The 13,972-nt window shown below is 35.3% G+C and overlaps 1 protein-coding gene across 11 annotated transcripts in view; it reads right to left on the reverse strand.

Moving 5' to 3' along the window:
• Window positions 1-13,972, reverse strand: part of DPP10 (dipeptidyl peptidase like 10) — a 1,275,593-nt gene that overhangs the window by 566,577 nt on the left and 695,044 nt on the right. For 3 of the 11 annotated variants that reach the window (XM_027082608.1, XM_027082605.1, XM_027082607.1), the window contains exon 3: window positions 10,251-10,256. The exons of the other annotated variants lie outside the window; for them this stretch is intronic. Coding sequence is in view for 1 of the 3 variants with exons in the window: in XM_027082607.1 (XP_026938408.1) it covers window positions 10,251-10,256 (6 nt within the window). In the remaining 2 variants the exon portion in view is untranslated. The remainder of the gene's footprint in view (window positions 1-10,250; window positions 10,257-13,972) is intronic. 11 annotated transcript variants of the gene reach the window in all.

Below are 13,972 nucleotides of genomic sequence, written 5' to 3' on the forward strand. Positions count from 1 at the left end.
CAGAATGATCTGAACATATTTCCAACTTCCTAGTGCCATAAAAGATATTCTGGGGCTTCCCTGGTGGCGCAGTGGTTGAGAGTCCTCCTGCCGATGCAGGGGACGCGGGTTCGTGCCCCGGTCCGGGAGGATCCCGCATGCCGCGGAGCGGCTGAGCCTGCGCGTCCGGAGCCTGTGCTCCGCAACGGGAGAGGCCACACCAGTGAGAGGCCCACGTACCGCAAAAAAAAAAAAAAAAAAAAGATATTCTGATATTGGCAAAAGACCTGAAAATAATACCTTAACGTTTAACATGTATGGTTTACGAAAAATAGTGACTGATGCTAGAAGGGTTAATCTAGGGAAAAACAGTGAATAAACATTATAAATTTCAAAATTATTATTTTAAAAAACTTACTTGTTATTTTTAAATGTATACTTATATAAGATCAAATGTTTTTAAATTATAAGCTAAAAAAAGAAAATAAATCATATGTTCCACTGATAAATTACCATTAATGAATATACTAAAGCAAGTGTAACTAAACAATTCTAACTATAGAAATATGCACATACATATACAGTTATTATATATGTATTACAATACATACATTTTTGCATATATGTGTATGTGTATTTTTAAAATCATTGTACGTTTAATGCAAATTGTACATTCAATGCCAGGACAGAGACTGCTATTTGGACACCCAAAAATTATACTTAGAGCAGGTAAGTCTATGCACATCCATTAAATCAACCATATTAATTGCACTATTCCTCACTAATTTTATGTCTACTTAACATGACAATAATTGAGAGAGATATATTGAAAAATTCCACTATAATGGGAGATTTGTCAATATCCCTTGGAATTTGAGCTAAAATGAGACTGTGCATATAACTTCATATTTTTATATCTTACAATATGTTTTTTTTTTTTTTTTTCTGTACGCGGGCCTCTCACTATTGTGGCCTCTTCCATTGCGGAGCACAGGCTCCGGACGCGCAGGCTCAGCGGCCATGGCTCACGGGCCCAGCCGCTCCGCAGCATGTGGGATCTTCCCAGACCGGGGCACGAACCCGTGTCCCCTGCATCGGCAGGCGGACTCTCAACCACTGCACCACCAGGGAAGCCCCAAATGTACTTTTGTTTTATTGACGTTTCTAGCATCAATAAATCGTATTTGCTTTTTAAAAAGAAATAGGGCTGAGTTTTAATGACAGTTGTTTCCTGTCTGAGTTTTAATGACAGCTAATCCTGTTTTGACAGGATTAGAATTAATAATAAGAGTAGATAGAAAAAGAAAAGCCAGGCTACACGTTTTTCAGTTCCAACTGAGATTCCCTCTTTTCACATTTTGACTCCCCTGAACAGAAACCTCTTCTAGAACTCTCTATAACTTTAAATTCAATTCCATTGACATTATTACCTTGAAAATATCCTATTAAATAATTTTAAACTTGAATAGAACACAGGTTATATCATCAAAGCAAACATGTGTATATGAATAGATTAATTTAGAAAAAAATCTAAGTTAGAAAAAAACATCTATTTGAAAACAATAGGGTTTCTACTTTTTTCACCCTATATAAAATGCCATATTGAGACATACTGCATTCATATTAACTATATTAAGGTTAAAGTTGGAATCATAGGTCAGAAACTAAAATCTTTGTTAACAATTTTGTCTTTGGCAAACTCCCTACAGCTAGAAGGTTAGAAAAAAGATTTTCATTTCAAGGAATGCAACTGGGAAAGAGAAGCATTACATCCATCTGAGAAAACAATCTGAGATTTTACTGATTTGAAGAATTTAGGCACACTTCACTCGAGTACATAAAGAAAAATCTGACAACTCTTTATTCTTTGGACCAAATTTAAAATAAAATCTTGATTAAGTATGAGACCAACAACTACAGTAAGCATCAAACCCATCAGAGCCCCCCTCCTCCTTTATGCTCTGTGGACTGAAGTAAACACAGAGAGGAAAAAGGCTGCTCCCAATAAATCATGATTAATCAGATGAGAAGGATCAGAATACAGTTAACAAACATAATGAGGCATGAGTATCTCTGAGTTAAACTAGCATTAAACTAAACAATAACCTCAACAATTATTTCAGCTGTAATCCTCAGGGCTTACAGGTCGACAGCCCATGGAGGGTCAAGTTTGAACAGAAGCAATTACCCAAAAAATAAATAAAAGTCATTCATTGGAATTATTTAGATAATTAAGAGGAGTGACTCTTGCAGGAAGCAAATATGAGTTTTCTGTAACCGTTCCCTATTACGTCCAAATGCTTTATATATTTTAATCAACCTTTTATCGAACAAATTAATATTAGAGGCAAAGTTCAGACCACAGTATCTGTTAGTCTAAGTACATTTTTAGAAAAAAATAATTCTGGATCAAATAGAAAGTTGCCTTCCTAAGACACATTAATTCTTTCATTTATAAGTTGATGTGGTGTGTTTGAAGGAATTCTACTGGAGTCTGCTTCAGCGTATCATATTAATATGTGATACAATGCAAAGTTCATAGGCATGGGCATTTTTTTAGATATGGTTAAGAAAGTGTATCGTCTTGTACCAACTTTTCATATAGGTTTCTTTACTGATACTGGGAGGATGGGACTGCCCAAAGACAATCTATCTAAAAACTTTTTTCAAAGGCTGTCCTTTTGCCAGTCTCAATCCTAAACTAACTCTTTATAAATAGCTTAGAACATTTTACAAATATATATTTGTCCATCACTTTTTAATCATCTTGAAGGTAAGAACCATTCCTATTATATTTATGACCCCTCACTACCTCACATGGGTTCTGCATGGGGTTTATATTCAACAAATAATGATACTGAAAAAAACTGGACTTCAAGAAGTATGTAAATCTTCACAGATTAAATAATTATTTTTCACATTCTATTCCTTTTCCTAGTAACTAATTATTTTCCACCATCCTCATTTTTCATCTCTAAATACTTTATATTTCTGAAGTATAAGTAAAAGCCACAAGATATTGTAAAATTCAGAAAACATATCAAAGATAAAACATTATCACCTAATCTACAGTAAACAATTCAGATTTCCTCAGTTTTCCAATAACATCCTTTATGATTTTCATTTTTGTTCAGTCCAAGATGCAATACTATATTGTACATTGCACTTAATTGTCATATCTCCTTTGTCTTTTTTATTCTGAAACAGTTCCACAACTTTTCTTTGTCTTCCTTCACCTTGACATTTTCAAAGAGCACAGGTCAACTATTTTGTAAAATGTCCTCAATCTACATTGATGTGATATTTTCTCATGTTTAGATTCATGTTAAACATACTTGGTAGGAATGCCACATGCATGATGCTATATCATTCTTGGTGCGTTATATCAGGACACAGACTATCAGTGTATCCTAATTATGGTGATGTTAACGTGAACCACTTGGTTAAAGTGATGTCTATCAACAGATTTCTCCTCTGTAAAGTTGGCATTGTTTTCTTTGTAATTAAAAAAGTGTTATGTTTTGTACCCTGAGAAAACCATAATTCAAAAAGAGTCATGTACCACAATGTTCACTGCAGCACTATTTACAATAACCAGGACATGGAAACAACCTAGGTGTCTATCGACAGATGAACTGATAGAGAAGATGTGGCACATATAGACAATGGAATATCACTCACCCATAAAAAGAAACAAAATTGAGTTATTTGCCATGAGGAGGATGGACCTAGAGTCTGTCATACAGAGTGAAGTAAGTCAGAAAGGGAAAAACAAATATCGTATGCTAACACATATATATGGAATCTAAAAAAAAAAAAAAAAATGCTTCTGATGAACCTAGGGGCAAGACAGGAATAAAGACGCAGATGTAGAGAATGGACTTGAGGACGTGGGGAGTGGGAAGGGTAAGCTGGGACAAAGTGAAAGAGTAGCAAGGACATATATACACTACCAAATGTAAAATAGATAGCTAGTGGGAAGCAGCTGCATAGCACAGGGAGATCAGTTCGGTGCTCTGTGACCACCTAGAGGGGTGGGATAGGGAGGGTGGAAGGGAGACGCAAGAGGGAGGAGACATGGGGATATATGTATACATATAGCTGATTCACTTTGTTATACAGCAGAAACTAACACAGCATTGTAAAGCAATTACACTCCAATAAAGTTGTTAAAAAAAAAGTATTATGTGAGGAGATACTTTGAGATTATGTAAGTAACCGTTCCTCATTAAGCTTTCTCCTAATTGAGCCCTTGATTTTTGAAAACCATCATTCCTTCTACTTATAGTATTTTGCCTTCCACAGCAAAGAAAAGCTTTTCTTTTCTTTTCTTTCTTTCTTCCCTTCTTTCTTTCTTCCCTCCTTCCTTCCTTTCTTTCTCTTTCTTTCTTTCTTTCTTTCCTTCCTCCCCTCCCTCCCTTCCTTCTTTCCCTCCTTCCTTCCTTTCTCTCAGTACAAACTCATGGATTTCTATTTCGTTCAACATCTTGGCAAGTATTCATCCCTTAATTCCTCAAATATTTTTTCCTTTCTTTTTTATCCCATCTTTACAGGGGTATTATTGACATACAGCATATAAAAGTTTAAGACATACAACACTGACTTTATACTCATGTAAACTATGAAATTATTACCACAATAAGTTAATTAACTCTTATGTGATATCACATAATTATTATTTCTTTTTGTGGTGATAACAATTAAGATCTACTCTCTTAACAAATGTCAGGTATATAATAAAGTATTGTTAATTTATAGCTACTATGCTATACTTATTAGATCCCCAGAATTTATTCATCTTATAGCTAGAAGTTTGTACCCATTTGACCAATATTTCCCCATTTCCTCTACTCTCCAGCCCCTAGTACCTACCATTCTGCTCTTTACTTGTATGAGTTACTATGTTTAGATTGCACATACAAGTGAAAACATAAGTACTCGTCTTTCTGTGTAGAACTCATTTCACTTAGATTGAAGCCCTCAAGGGCAATCTATGCTGTCCAAAAGTTTTTCCTTCTTTCCCACGGCAGAATAACATTACATTGTATATGTACTTTTCCACATTTTCTTTATCCTTTCAATTGTAGATGGACATTTTGGTTATTTCTATGTCTTGGCTATCACAAATAATGCTACAGTGAACATGGAGACAAAGATACCCTGCAAGACAGTGATTTCATCTTTTTTTCAAATATAAACTCAGAAGTGGGATTGTTGCATCATATGGTAGTTCTATATTTAACTTCTGAAGAACCTCCATGCTGTTCTCCATAGTGGCTGTACAATTTACATTCCCACCAACAGTGCAGAAGAGTTCCCTTTTCTCCACACCCTCACCAAAACTTATCTCTTCTTTGTTTAATAATAGCCAGGTGGGAGATGGTATCTCACTGTAGTTTTGATTTTCATTTCCCTGATGATTAGTGATGCTGGGCATTTCTTCATGTACCTGTTCACTATCTGTATGCTGTGGTTTTTTTTTTTGGAGGGGGGAAATGTCCATTCACGTCCTCTGCCTATTTTTTAAAAATTGAATTATTTGTTTTCTTATGTATTTTGGATACTAACCCCTCTTCAGATAGATGATTTGCAAATATGTTCCCTCATTCCATAGCTTGCCTTTTCATTTTGCTCAATGTTCCTATTTTTATGCAGAAGCTTTTTCAGTTTGATATAGTCCCACTTGTTTATTTTTGCTTTTGTTGCTTGGGCTTTTGGTGTCATATCTAAAAAATCACTGTCAAGAACAATGTCCAGAAGCTTTGCCCCCCCCCCCCCGTTTTCTTCTAGCAGTTTTACACTTTCATGTTGTACATTAAGGTCTTTAATTCATTTTAAGTTACATTTTGTGAGTGGAGTAAGACAGAGGTCCCATTTCAGTCTTTTGCATGTGAATGTCCAATTTTCCCAACCCCATGTATTGAAGAGACTATTCTTCCCCTATTCTTGGCTCCCTTGTCAAATATTAGCTGAATATACAAATGCAGGTTTACTTCTGGGCTCTTGATGATGTTCCATTGATCTATATGTCTGTTTTATTCTAGGACTACACTGTTTTGATTACTATAAACTTGCAGTAATATTTGAAACCATTATTACAAATGTGTGATATCTCCAGCTTTAATTTTCTTCTTTAGGATTGACTTGGCTATTTGAGCATCTTCTGTGGTTCCATATGAATTTTAGAATTGTTTTTGTCTATTTTTTTGAGAAAAATATCATCGGAATTTTGATAGGAATTGTACTGAATATATAAATGACTTTGAGTAGTATGGACATTTTAACAATATTAATTCTTCTGATAGACGAACGTGGAATATCCTGTATTTTCTATTTCTTCAATATCTTATAACTTTGAGTGTACAGATCTTTCACCTTCTTGAATAAAGTTATTCCAAGTACTTTATTATTTTTGATGCTATTGTAAATGGGATTGTTTTCTTAATTTTTGTTTCCAATGGGTCATTGTTAGTATATAGAAATGCAGTTATATTTTGTATACAGTTGACCCTTGAACAACAAGGGTTTGAACTGCATGGGTCCAATTACAAGTGGATTTTTTTCAAGAAATACCACAGTACTACATGACCTACACTTAATCGGATCCATGGATGTGGTACTGCTGAGGGCCAACTATAGGACTTGAGCATCTGCAGATTTTGGTACCCACAGCAGGTCCTGGAACCAATCTCCTATGTATACCTAGGGATGACTGTACAGATTTTGAATCCTGCCACTTAAATCAATTCATATAATAGTTCTAACAGTTTTTTTGGTGGAATATTTAGGCCTTTCTATATATGAGATCATCATCTGTAAACAGAGAGAATTTTACTTCTTCTTTTCCATTTTGGATGCCTTCTATTTTTCCCAATTCTTTCCCAATTGCTCTGACAAGTACTTCCAGTTCTATATTGAATAGGAGTGGTAAGAGTGGGCAACCTTATCTTGTTCCTGAACTTAGTGGAAAAGCTTTCGAACTTTTACCATTTAGTGTTAACTGTAGGCTTGTCATATATGGCCTTTATTGTGTTTAGGTACTATACCCAATTTTTTGAGAGTTTTTATCATGAAATGATGTTGAACTGTATCAAATACTTTTTCTGCATGTATTGAGATGATCATGTAATTTTTATCTTTTATTCTATGAATGGGGTATATCCTATTTATTGATTTTCATATGGTGAACCACTCTTGCACTCCAGGGACAAATCCCACTTTTTCATGGTGTATGATCCTTTCACTGTGCTGTTAAATTTGGTTTACTTATATTTTCTTGAAAATTGTTGCATTTGTGTTTATCAAGGATATGAGCCTGGAATTTTCTTTTCTTTTAGTATCTTTATCTGGCTTTGGTAGCAGCATAATCCTGCCCTCATAAAATGAGATTGGTAGTGTTCCCTCCCCTTCAATTTTGTGGGAGAGTCTGAGAAGCATTGCTGTTAATTTTCTTTAAATGTTTGGTAGAAGTCACTAGTGAAACCATCTGGTCCTGGACTTTTCATTGTTGTAAGGTTTTTGATTACTGGTCTGTTCAGATTTTTTATTTCTTCATGATTCAGTTTTGGTAGGTTGTATGTTTCTAGGAATTTATCCATTACTTCTAGGTTATCCAGTTTGTCGGTATATAATTGTTCCTTGTAGTCTCTTATGATCCTTTGTGTTTCTGTGTTGTCAGCTGCAACATCCCCTCTTTCTGATTGTATTTATTTGAGACTTCTCTCTTTTTTCTTAGTCTCACTAATGGTTGTCAAATTTGCTTATCTTTTCAAAAAATCATCTCTTAGTTTTGTTCATCTTTTCTAAAGTTTCCTGGTCTCTATTTCATTTATTTCTGCTCTAACCTTTGTTTTTTGTCTTTCATCTCCTAACTTCACACTTTGTTCTTCTTTTTCCTTAAGGTATAAAGTTTGATTGTTTATTTGTGATCTTTCTTTTTACTTAATGTAGGTGTTTATGGCTATAAACTTCTCTCTTAACACCGTTTTTGCTGTATCCTATAATTTTGTTATGTTGTATTTCCATTTTCATTTAGAGATACATTTTTATTTCCCTTTTAATTTTTTATTTGACCCATCAGTCATTCAGGAGTATGTTATTTAATTTCCACACATTTGTGAATTTTCCAGTTTTCTTCCTGTTATTGATTTCTAATTTCATATCACTGTGGTCAGAAAAGATACCTGCTATGACTTGAATCTTAAATTTGCTACAGCTTGTTTTTGTGACCTGACATATATGACTGTGCTAGAAAATGTTCTATGTGTGCTTTGGAAGAATGTGTATTCTGCTGCTGTTTGGTAGAATATTCTGTGTATGCCTATTAAGTCCATTTGGTCTAAAATATAATTCAAGCTCATTATTTCCTTATTGATTTTTCTGACTGAATAGTCTATACATTGTTGAAAGTGGTGTATTGAAATCACCTGCTATTAATGTATTATTGTCTATTTTTCCCTTTGGATCTGTTATCATTTGTTTCGTATTTCTAGATGCTCCGACGTTGGGTGCACATTTATTTACAATTATGTTATCCTCTTTATATATTGATCCTTTTATCATTATATGGGGACTTTTTTGTGTCTTGTTACAGTTTTGACTTAAAGTCTCTTTTGTCTAAATATAGCTACCCTATTCTATTTGGTTTACATATGCATGAAATACTTTTTCATCCCTCTACTTTGAGTCTATGCTTGTCCTTAAAGCTGAAGTGAGTCTCTTGTTGGCAGCATATAGTTGGGTTGTCTTTTAATCCATTCAGCCACTCTATGTCTTTTGACGTAATAATTTAATCCATTTACATTTAAAGTAATTATCAACAGGTAAAGACTTACTAATGTCACATTATTCATTTTTTCTGGTATGCTTTGATTCCCACCACATTAGAGTATTAGAGTATTCTGAATCTGACTATCTGCTTGCCTTTACTAGTTTGTTATACATTTCATTCTTTTTCCTTTTTTACTCCTCTGATGATTTTAAATGACCTGTCTTTTAGTTCACTAATTCTTTCTTCTGATTCTGAGCCTGTGGTTGAAGATCTCTATTAAATTCTTCACTTCAGTCACTGCATTCATATCTCTAGGATTTTTCTTCAAAATGTTTCCATTTCTTCATTAAACTTCTCATTTTGTTCATGTATTGTTTTCCTAATTTCATTTAGTTGTCCAGCTGTGTGTCTTCTCATAGTTCACTGCATTTCTTTAAGAAAATGTTTTATCAGTTTCCTTTATTTGTGTCATGTTTCCTTAATCATTCATAATCCTTGTGGCCTTTTGTTGGTGTCTGTGCATTTGAGAAAGGAAGCACCCCCCCAGCCTGAGTGAGCAAGAGTGTCCTAATCAGCTCCTGCTTTAACCCCCTCCTGTCTGGCCAGGTAACAGACTCCTGAGTGTGACCTACACACAGAGGCGGGGCCAAAACCAAAGCTGAACCCCAGGAACTGTGCGAACAAAGAAGAGAAAGGGAAATCTCCCCGTGCAGCCTCAGGAGCAGCAGATTAAATCCCCACAATCAACTTGATAAACCCTGCATCTAAAGAATACATAAACAGACGATGAGTGTTCCCAAAATTGAGGCAGTGGACGTCGGGAGCAACTGTAGACTTGGGGTTTGCTTTCTGCGGCTAATCTGTATCTGGGATTATGTTTATCTTAGTTCAGTATTTAGTGTTTATTATCATTGGTGGACTTGTATATTGGTCTGGTTGCTCTCTTCCTTTTTTTATATAGATATTAAAAAAATTCTTTTTCTCCTTTTTCTCTTTTTGTGAGTGTGTATGTGTATGCTTTTTTGTGTGAGTTTGTCTGTATAGGTTTGCTTTTACTATTTGTCCTAGGGTTCTGTCTGTTAATTTTTTTGTTTCATTTTGCTTTGTTTTGTTTTCTTTCTTCCTCTTCTTCTGAGCCATGTGGCTGGTAGCATCTTGGTGTTCCAGCCGGGTATCAGGCCTGAGCCTCTGAGGTGGGAGGGCCGAGCTCACGACATTGGACCACCAGAAACTTTGTGGACCTACGTAATATCAATCGGCGAGAGCTCTCCCAGAAATCTTTGTCTCAACACTAAGACCCAGATCCACCCAACGATCAGCAAGCTCCAGGGCTGGACGCCCCGTGCCAAACAACTAGCGAGACAGGAACACAACCCTACCCATTAGCAGAGACGCTGCCTAAAGTCATACTAAGTTCACAGAAATTCCAAAACACACTACCAGACATGGCCTTGCCCACCACAAGCACAAGAAACAGCCCCACCCACCAGAACACAGGCACCAGTCCCTTCCACCAGGAAGCCTACACAACCCACTGAACCAACCTCACCCACTGGGGGCAGACACCAAAAACAATGGGAACTACAAACGTGCAGTCTGCAAAAAGGAGACCCCAAACACAGTAAGATAAGCAAAATGAGAAGACAGAAAAACACACAGCAGATAAAGGAGCAAGATAAAAATATACCAGACCTAACAAATGAAGAGGAAATAGGAAGTCTACTTGAAAAAGAATTCAGAGTATTGATAGTAAAGATGATCCAAAATCATGGCAATAGAATGGAGAAAATACAAGACAGGTTTAACATGGACCTAGAAAAACTAAAAAGCAAAGAAACAATGAAGAACAACACAAAAAGTGAAATTAAAAATTCTCTAGAAGGAATCAATAGCAAAATAACTGAGGCAGAAGAACGGATAAGTGAGCGGGAAGATAAAATAGTGGAAATAACTACCACAGAGAAGAATAAAGAAGAAAGGATGGAAAGAATTGAGGACCGTCTCAGAGACCTCTGGGACAACAGTAAATGCACCAACATTCGAATTATAGGGGTCCCAGAAGAAGAAGAGGAAAAGAAAGGGTCTGAGAAAATATTTGAAAAGATTATAGTTGAAAACTTCCCTAACATAGGAAAGGAAATAGTCAATTAAGTCCAGGAAGTGCAGAGAGCCCTATACAGAATAAATCAAAGGAGAAACATGCCAATACACATATTAATCAAACACTCAAAAATTAAATTCAAAGAAAAAATATTAAAAGAGTAGGGGAAAGGCAAAAAATAACATACAAGGGAAACCCCATAAGGTTAACAGCTGGTCTTTCAGCAGAAACTTTCTAAACTAGAAGGGAGTGACAGGGAATATTTAAAGTGATGAAAGGGAAAAATGTACAACCAAGATTACTTTACCCAGCAAGGAGCTCATTCAGATTTGATGGAGAAAATAAACATTGACAGACAAGCAAAAGGCAAGAGAATTCAGCATCACCAAACTATCTTTACAACAAATGCTAAAGGAACTTCTCTAGGCAGGAAACACAAGAGAAGGAAAAGACCTACAATAACAAACACAAAACAATTAAAAAAATTATAATAGGAACATACATATCGAAAATTACCTTAAATGTAAAAGGATTAATTCCTCTAACCAAAACACACAGACTGGCTGAATGGATATAAAAACAAGACCCATATATATGTTGTCTACAAGACACCTACTTCAGACCTAGGGACACATACAGACTGAAAGTGAGGAAATGGAAAAAGATATTCCATGCAAATGGAAATTTAAAAAAAGCTGGAGTAGCAATTCTCATTATCAGACTTTAAAATTAGACTTTAAAATAAAGACTATAACAAGAGACAAACAAGGACACTACATAATGATCAAGGGATCAATCCAAGAAGAAGATATAATAATTGTAAATATTTATGCACCCAACATAGGCGCACCTAACTACATAAGGCAAATGCTAACAGCCATAAAAAGGGAAATCGACAGTAACACAATCATAGTAGGGGACTTTAACACCTCACATTCACCAATGGACAGTTCATCTAAAATGAAAATAAATAAGCAAACACAAGCTTTAAATGACATATTTAAAAAGATGGACTTAATTGATATTTATAGGACATTCCATCCAAAAACAACAGAGCACACTTTCTTCTCCAGTGCTCATGGAACATTCTTCAGGATAGATTATATCTTGGGTCACAAATCAAGCCTTGGTAAACTAAAGGAAACTGAAATCGTATCAAGTATCTTTTCCGACCACAACGCTATGAGATTATATATCAATTACTGGAAAAAAACAGTGTAAAAATACAAACACATGGAGGCTGAACAATATGCTACTAAATAACCAAGAGATCACTGAAGAAATCAAAGAGGAAATCAAAAAATACCTAGAAACAAATGACAGTGAAAACATGACACCCAAAACCTATGGGATGCAGCAAAAGCAGTTCTAGGAGGGAAGTTTATAGCAATACAATCCTACCTCAAGAAAAAGGAAAAATCTCAAATAAACAACCTAACCTTACACCTAAAGCAATTAGAGAAAGAAGAACAAGAAAACCCCAAAGTTAGCAGAAGGAAAGAAATCATAAAGATCAGTTCAGAAATAAATGAAAAAGAAATGAAGGAAACAATAGCAATGATAAATAAAACTAAAAGCTGCTTCTTTGAGAAGATAAAAAAAATTGATAAACCATTAGCCAGACTTATCAAGAAAACAGAGAAGACTCAAATCACCAGAATTAGAAATAGAAAAGAAGTTAACAACTGACACTGCAGAAATACAAAGGATCATGAGAAACTACTACAAGCAACTCTATGGCAATAAAATATACAACCTGGAAGAAATGGATGAATTCTTAGAAAAGTACAACCTTCCAAGACTGAACTGGGAAGAAATAGAAAATACGAACAGACCAATCACAAACGCCGAAATTGAAACTGTGATTAAAAATCTTCCAACAAACAAAAGCCCAAGACCAGCTGGCCTCACAGGTGAATTCTATCAAACATTTAGAGAAGAGTTAACACCTGTCCTTCTCAAACTCTTCTAAAATAAAGCAGAGGGAGGAACACTCCCAAACTCATTCTATGAGGTCATCATAACCCTGATACCAAAATCAGGAAAAGATGTCACAAAAAAAGAAAACTACAGATCAGTATCACTGACGAACATAGATGCAAAAATCCTCTACAAGATACTAGCAAACAGAATCCAACAGCACATTTAAAGGATCATACAACATGATCAAGTGGGATTTATCCCAGGAATGCAAGGATTCTTCAATATATGCAAATCAATCAATGTGATACACCATATTAACAAACTGAAGGAGAAAAACCATATGATAATCTCAACAGATGCACAAAAAGCTTTGACAAAATTCAACCCCCATTTATGATAAAAAACTCTCCAGAAAGTGGGCATAGAGGGAACTTACCTCAACATAATAAAGGCCATATATGACAAACCCACAGCCAACATCGTTCTCAATGGTGAAAAACTGAAACCATTTCCATTAAGATCAGGAATCAGACAAGGTTGCCCACTCTCACCACGATTATTCAACATAGTATTGGAAGTTTTAGCCTCAGCAATCAGAGAAGAAGAAGAAATAAAAGGAATGCAAATTGGAAAAGAAGAAGTAAAACTGTCACTATTTGCAGATGATATGATACTATATATTGATAATCCTAAAGATGCTACCAGAAAGCTACTAGAGCTAATCAATGAATTTGGTAAAGTAGCAGGATACAAAATTAATGCACAGAAATCTCCTGCATTCCTATACACTAACAACAAAAAATCTGGAAGAGAAATTAAGGAAACTATCTCATTCACCATTGCAACGAAAAGAATAACATACCCAGGAATAAACCTTCCTAAGGAGACAAAAGACCTATATGCAGAAAACTATAAGACACTGATGAAAGAAATTAAAGATGATACAAACAGATGAAGAGATATATCATGTTCTTGAGTGGAAGCATCAACATTGTGAAAATGACTATACTACCCAAAGCAATCTACAGATTCAGTGCAATCCCTATCAAGCTACCAGTGGTATTTTTCACAGAACTAGAACAAAAAGTTTCACAATTTGTATGGAAACACAAAAGACCCCGAATAGCCAAAGCAATCTTGAAAAAAATAAACGGAGCTGGAGGAATCAGGCTCCCAGACTTCAGACTACACTACAAAGC

The sequence above is a fragment of the Aethalodelphis obliquidens genome, unplaced genomic scaffold (assembly GCF_003676395.1).
Source record: "Aethalodelphis obliquidens isolate GAN/ISIS:26980383/991018 unplaced genomic scaffold, ASM367639v1 scaffold47, whole genome shotgun sequence".
Classification (NCBI taxonomy): Eukaryota; Metazoa; Chordata; class Mammalia; order Artiodactyla; family Delphinidae; genus Aethalodelphis; species Aethalodelphis obliquidens.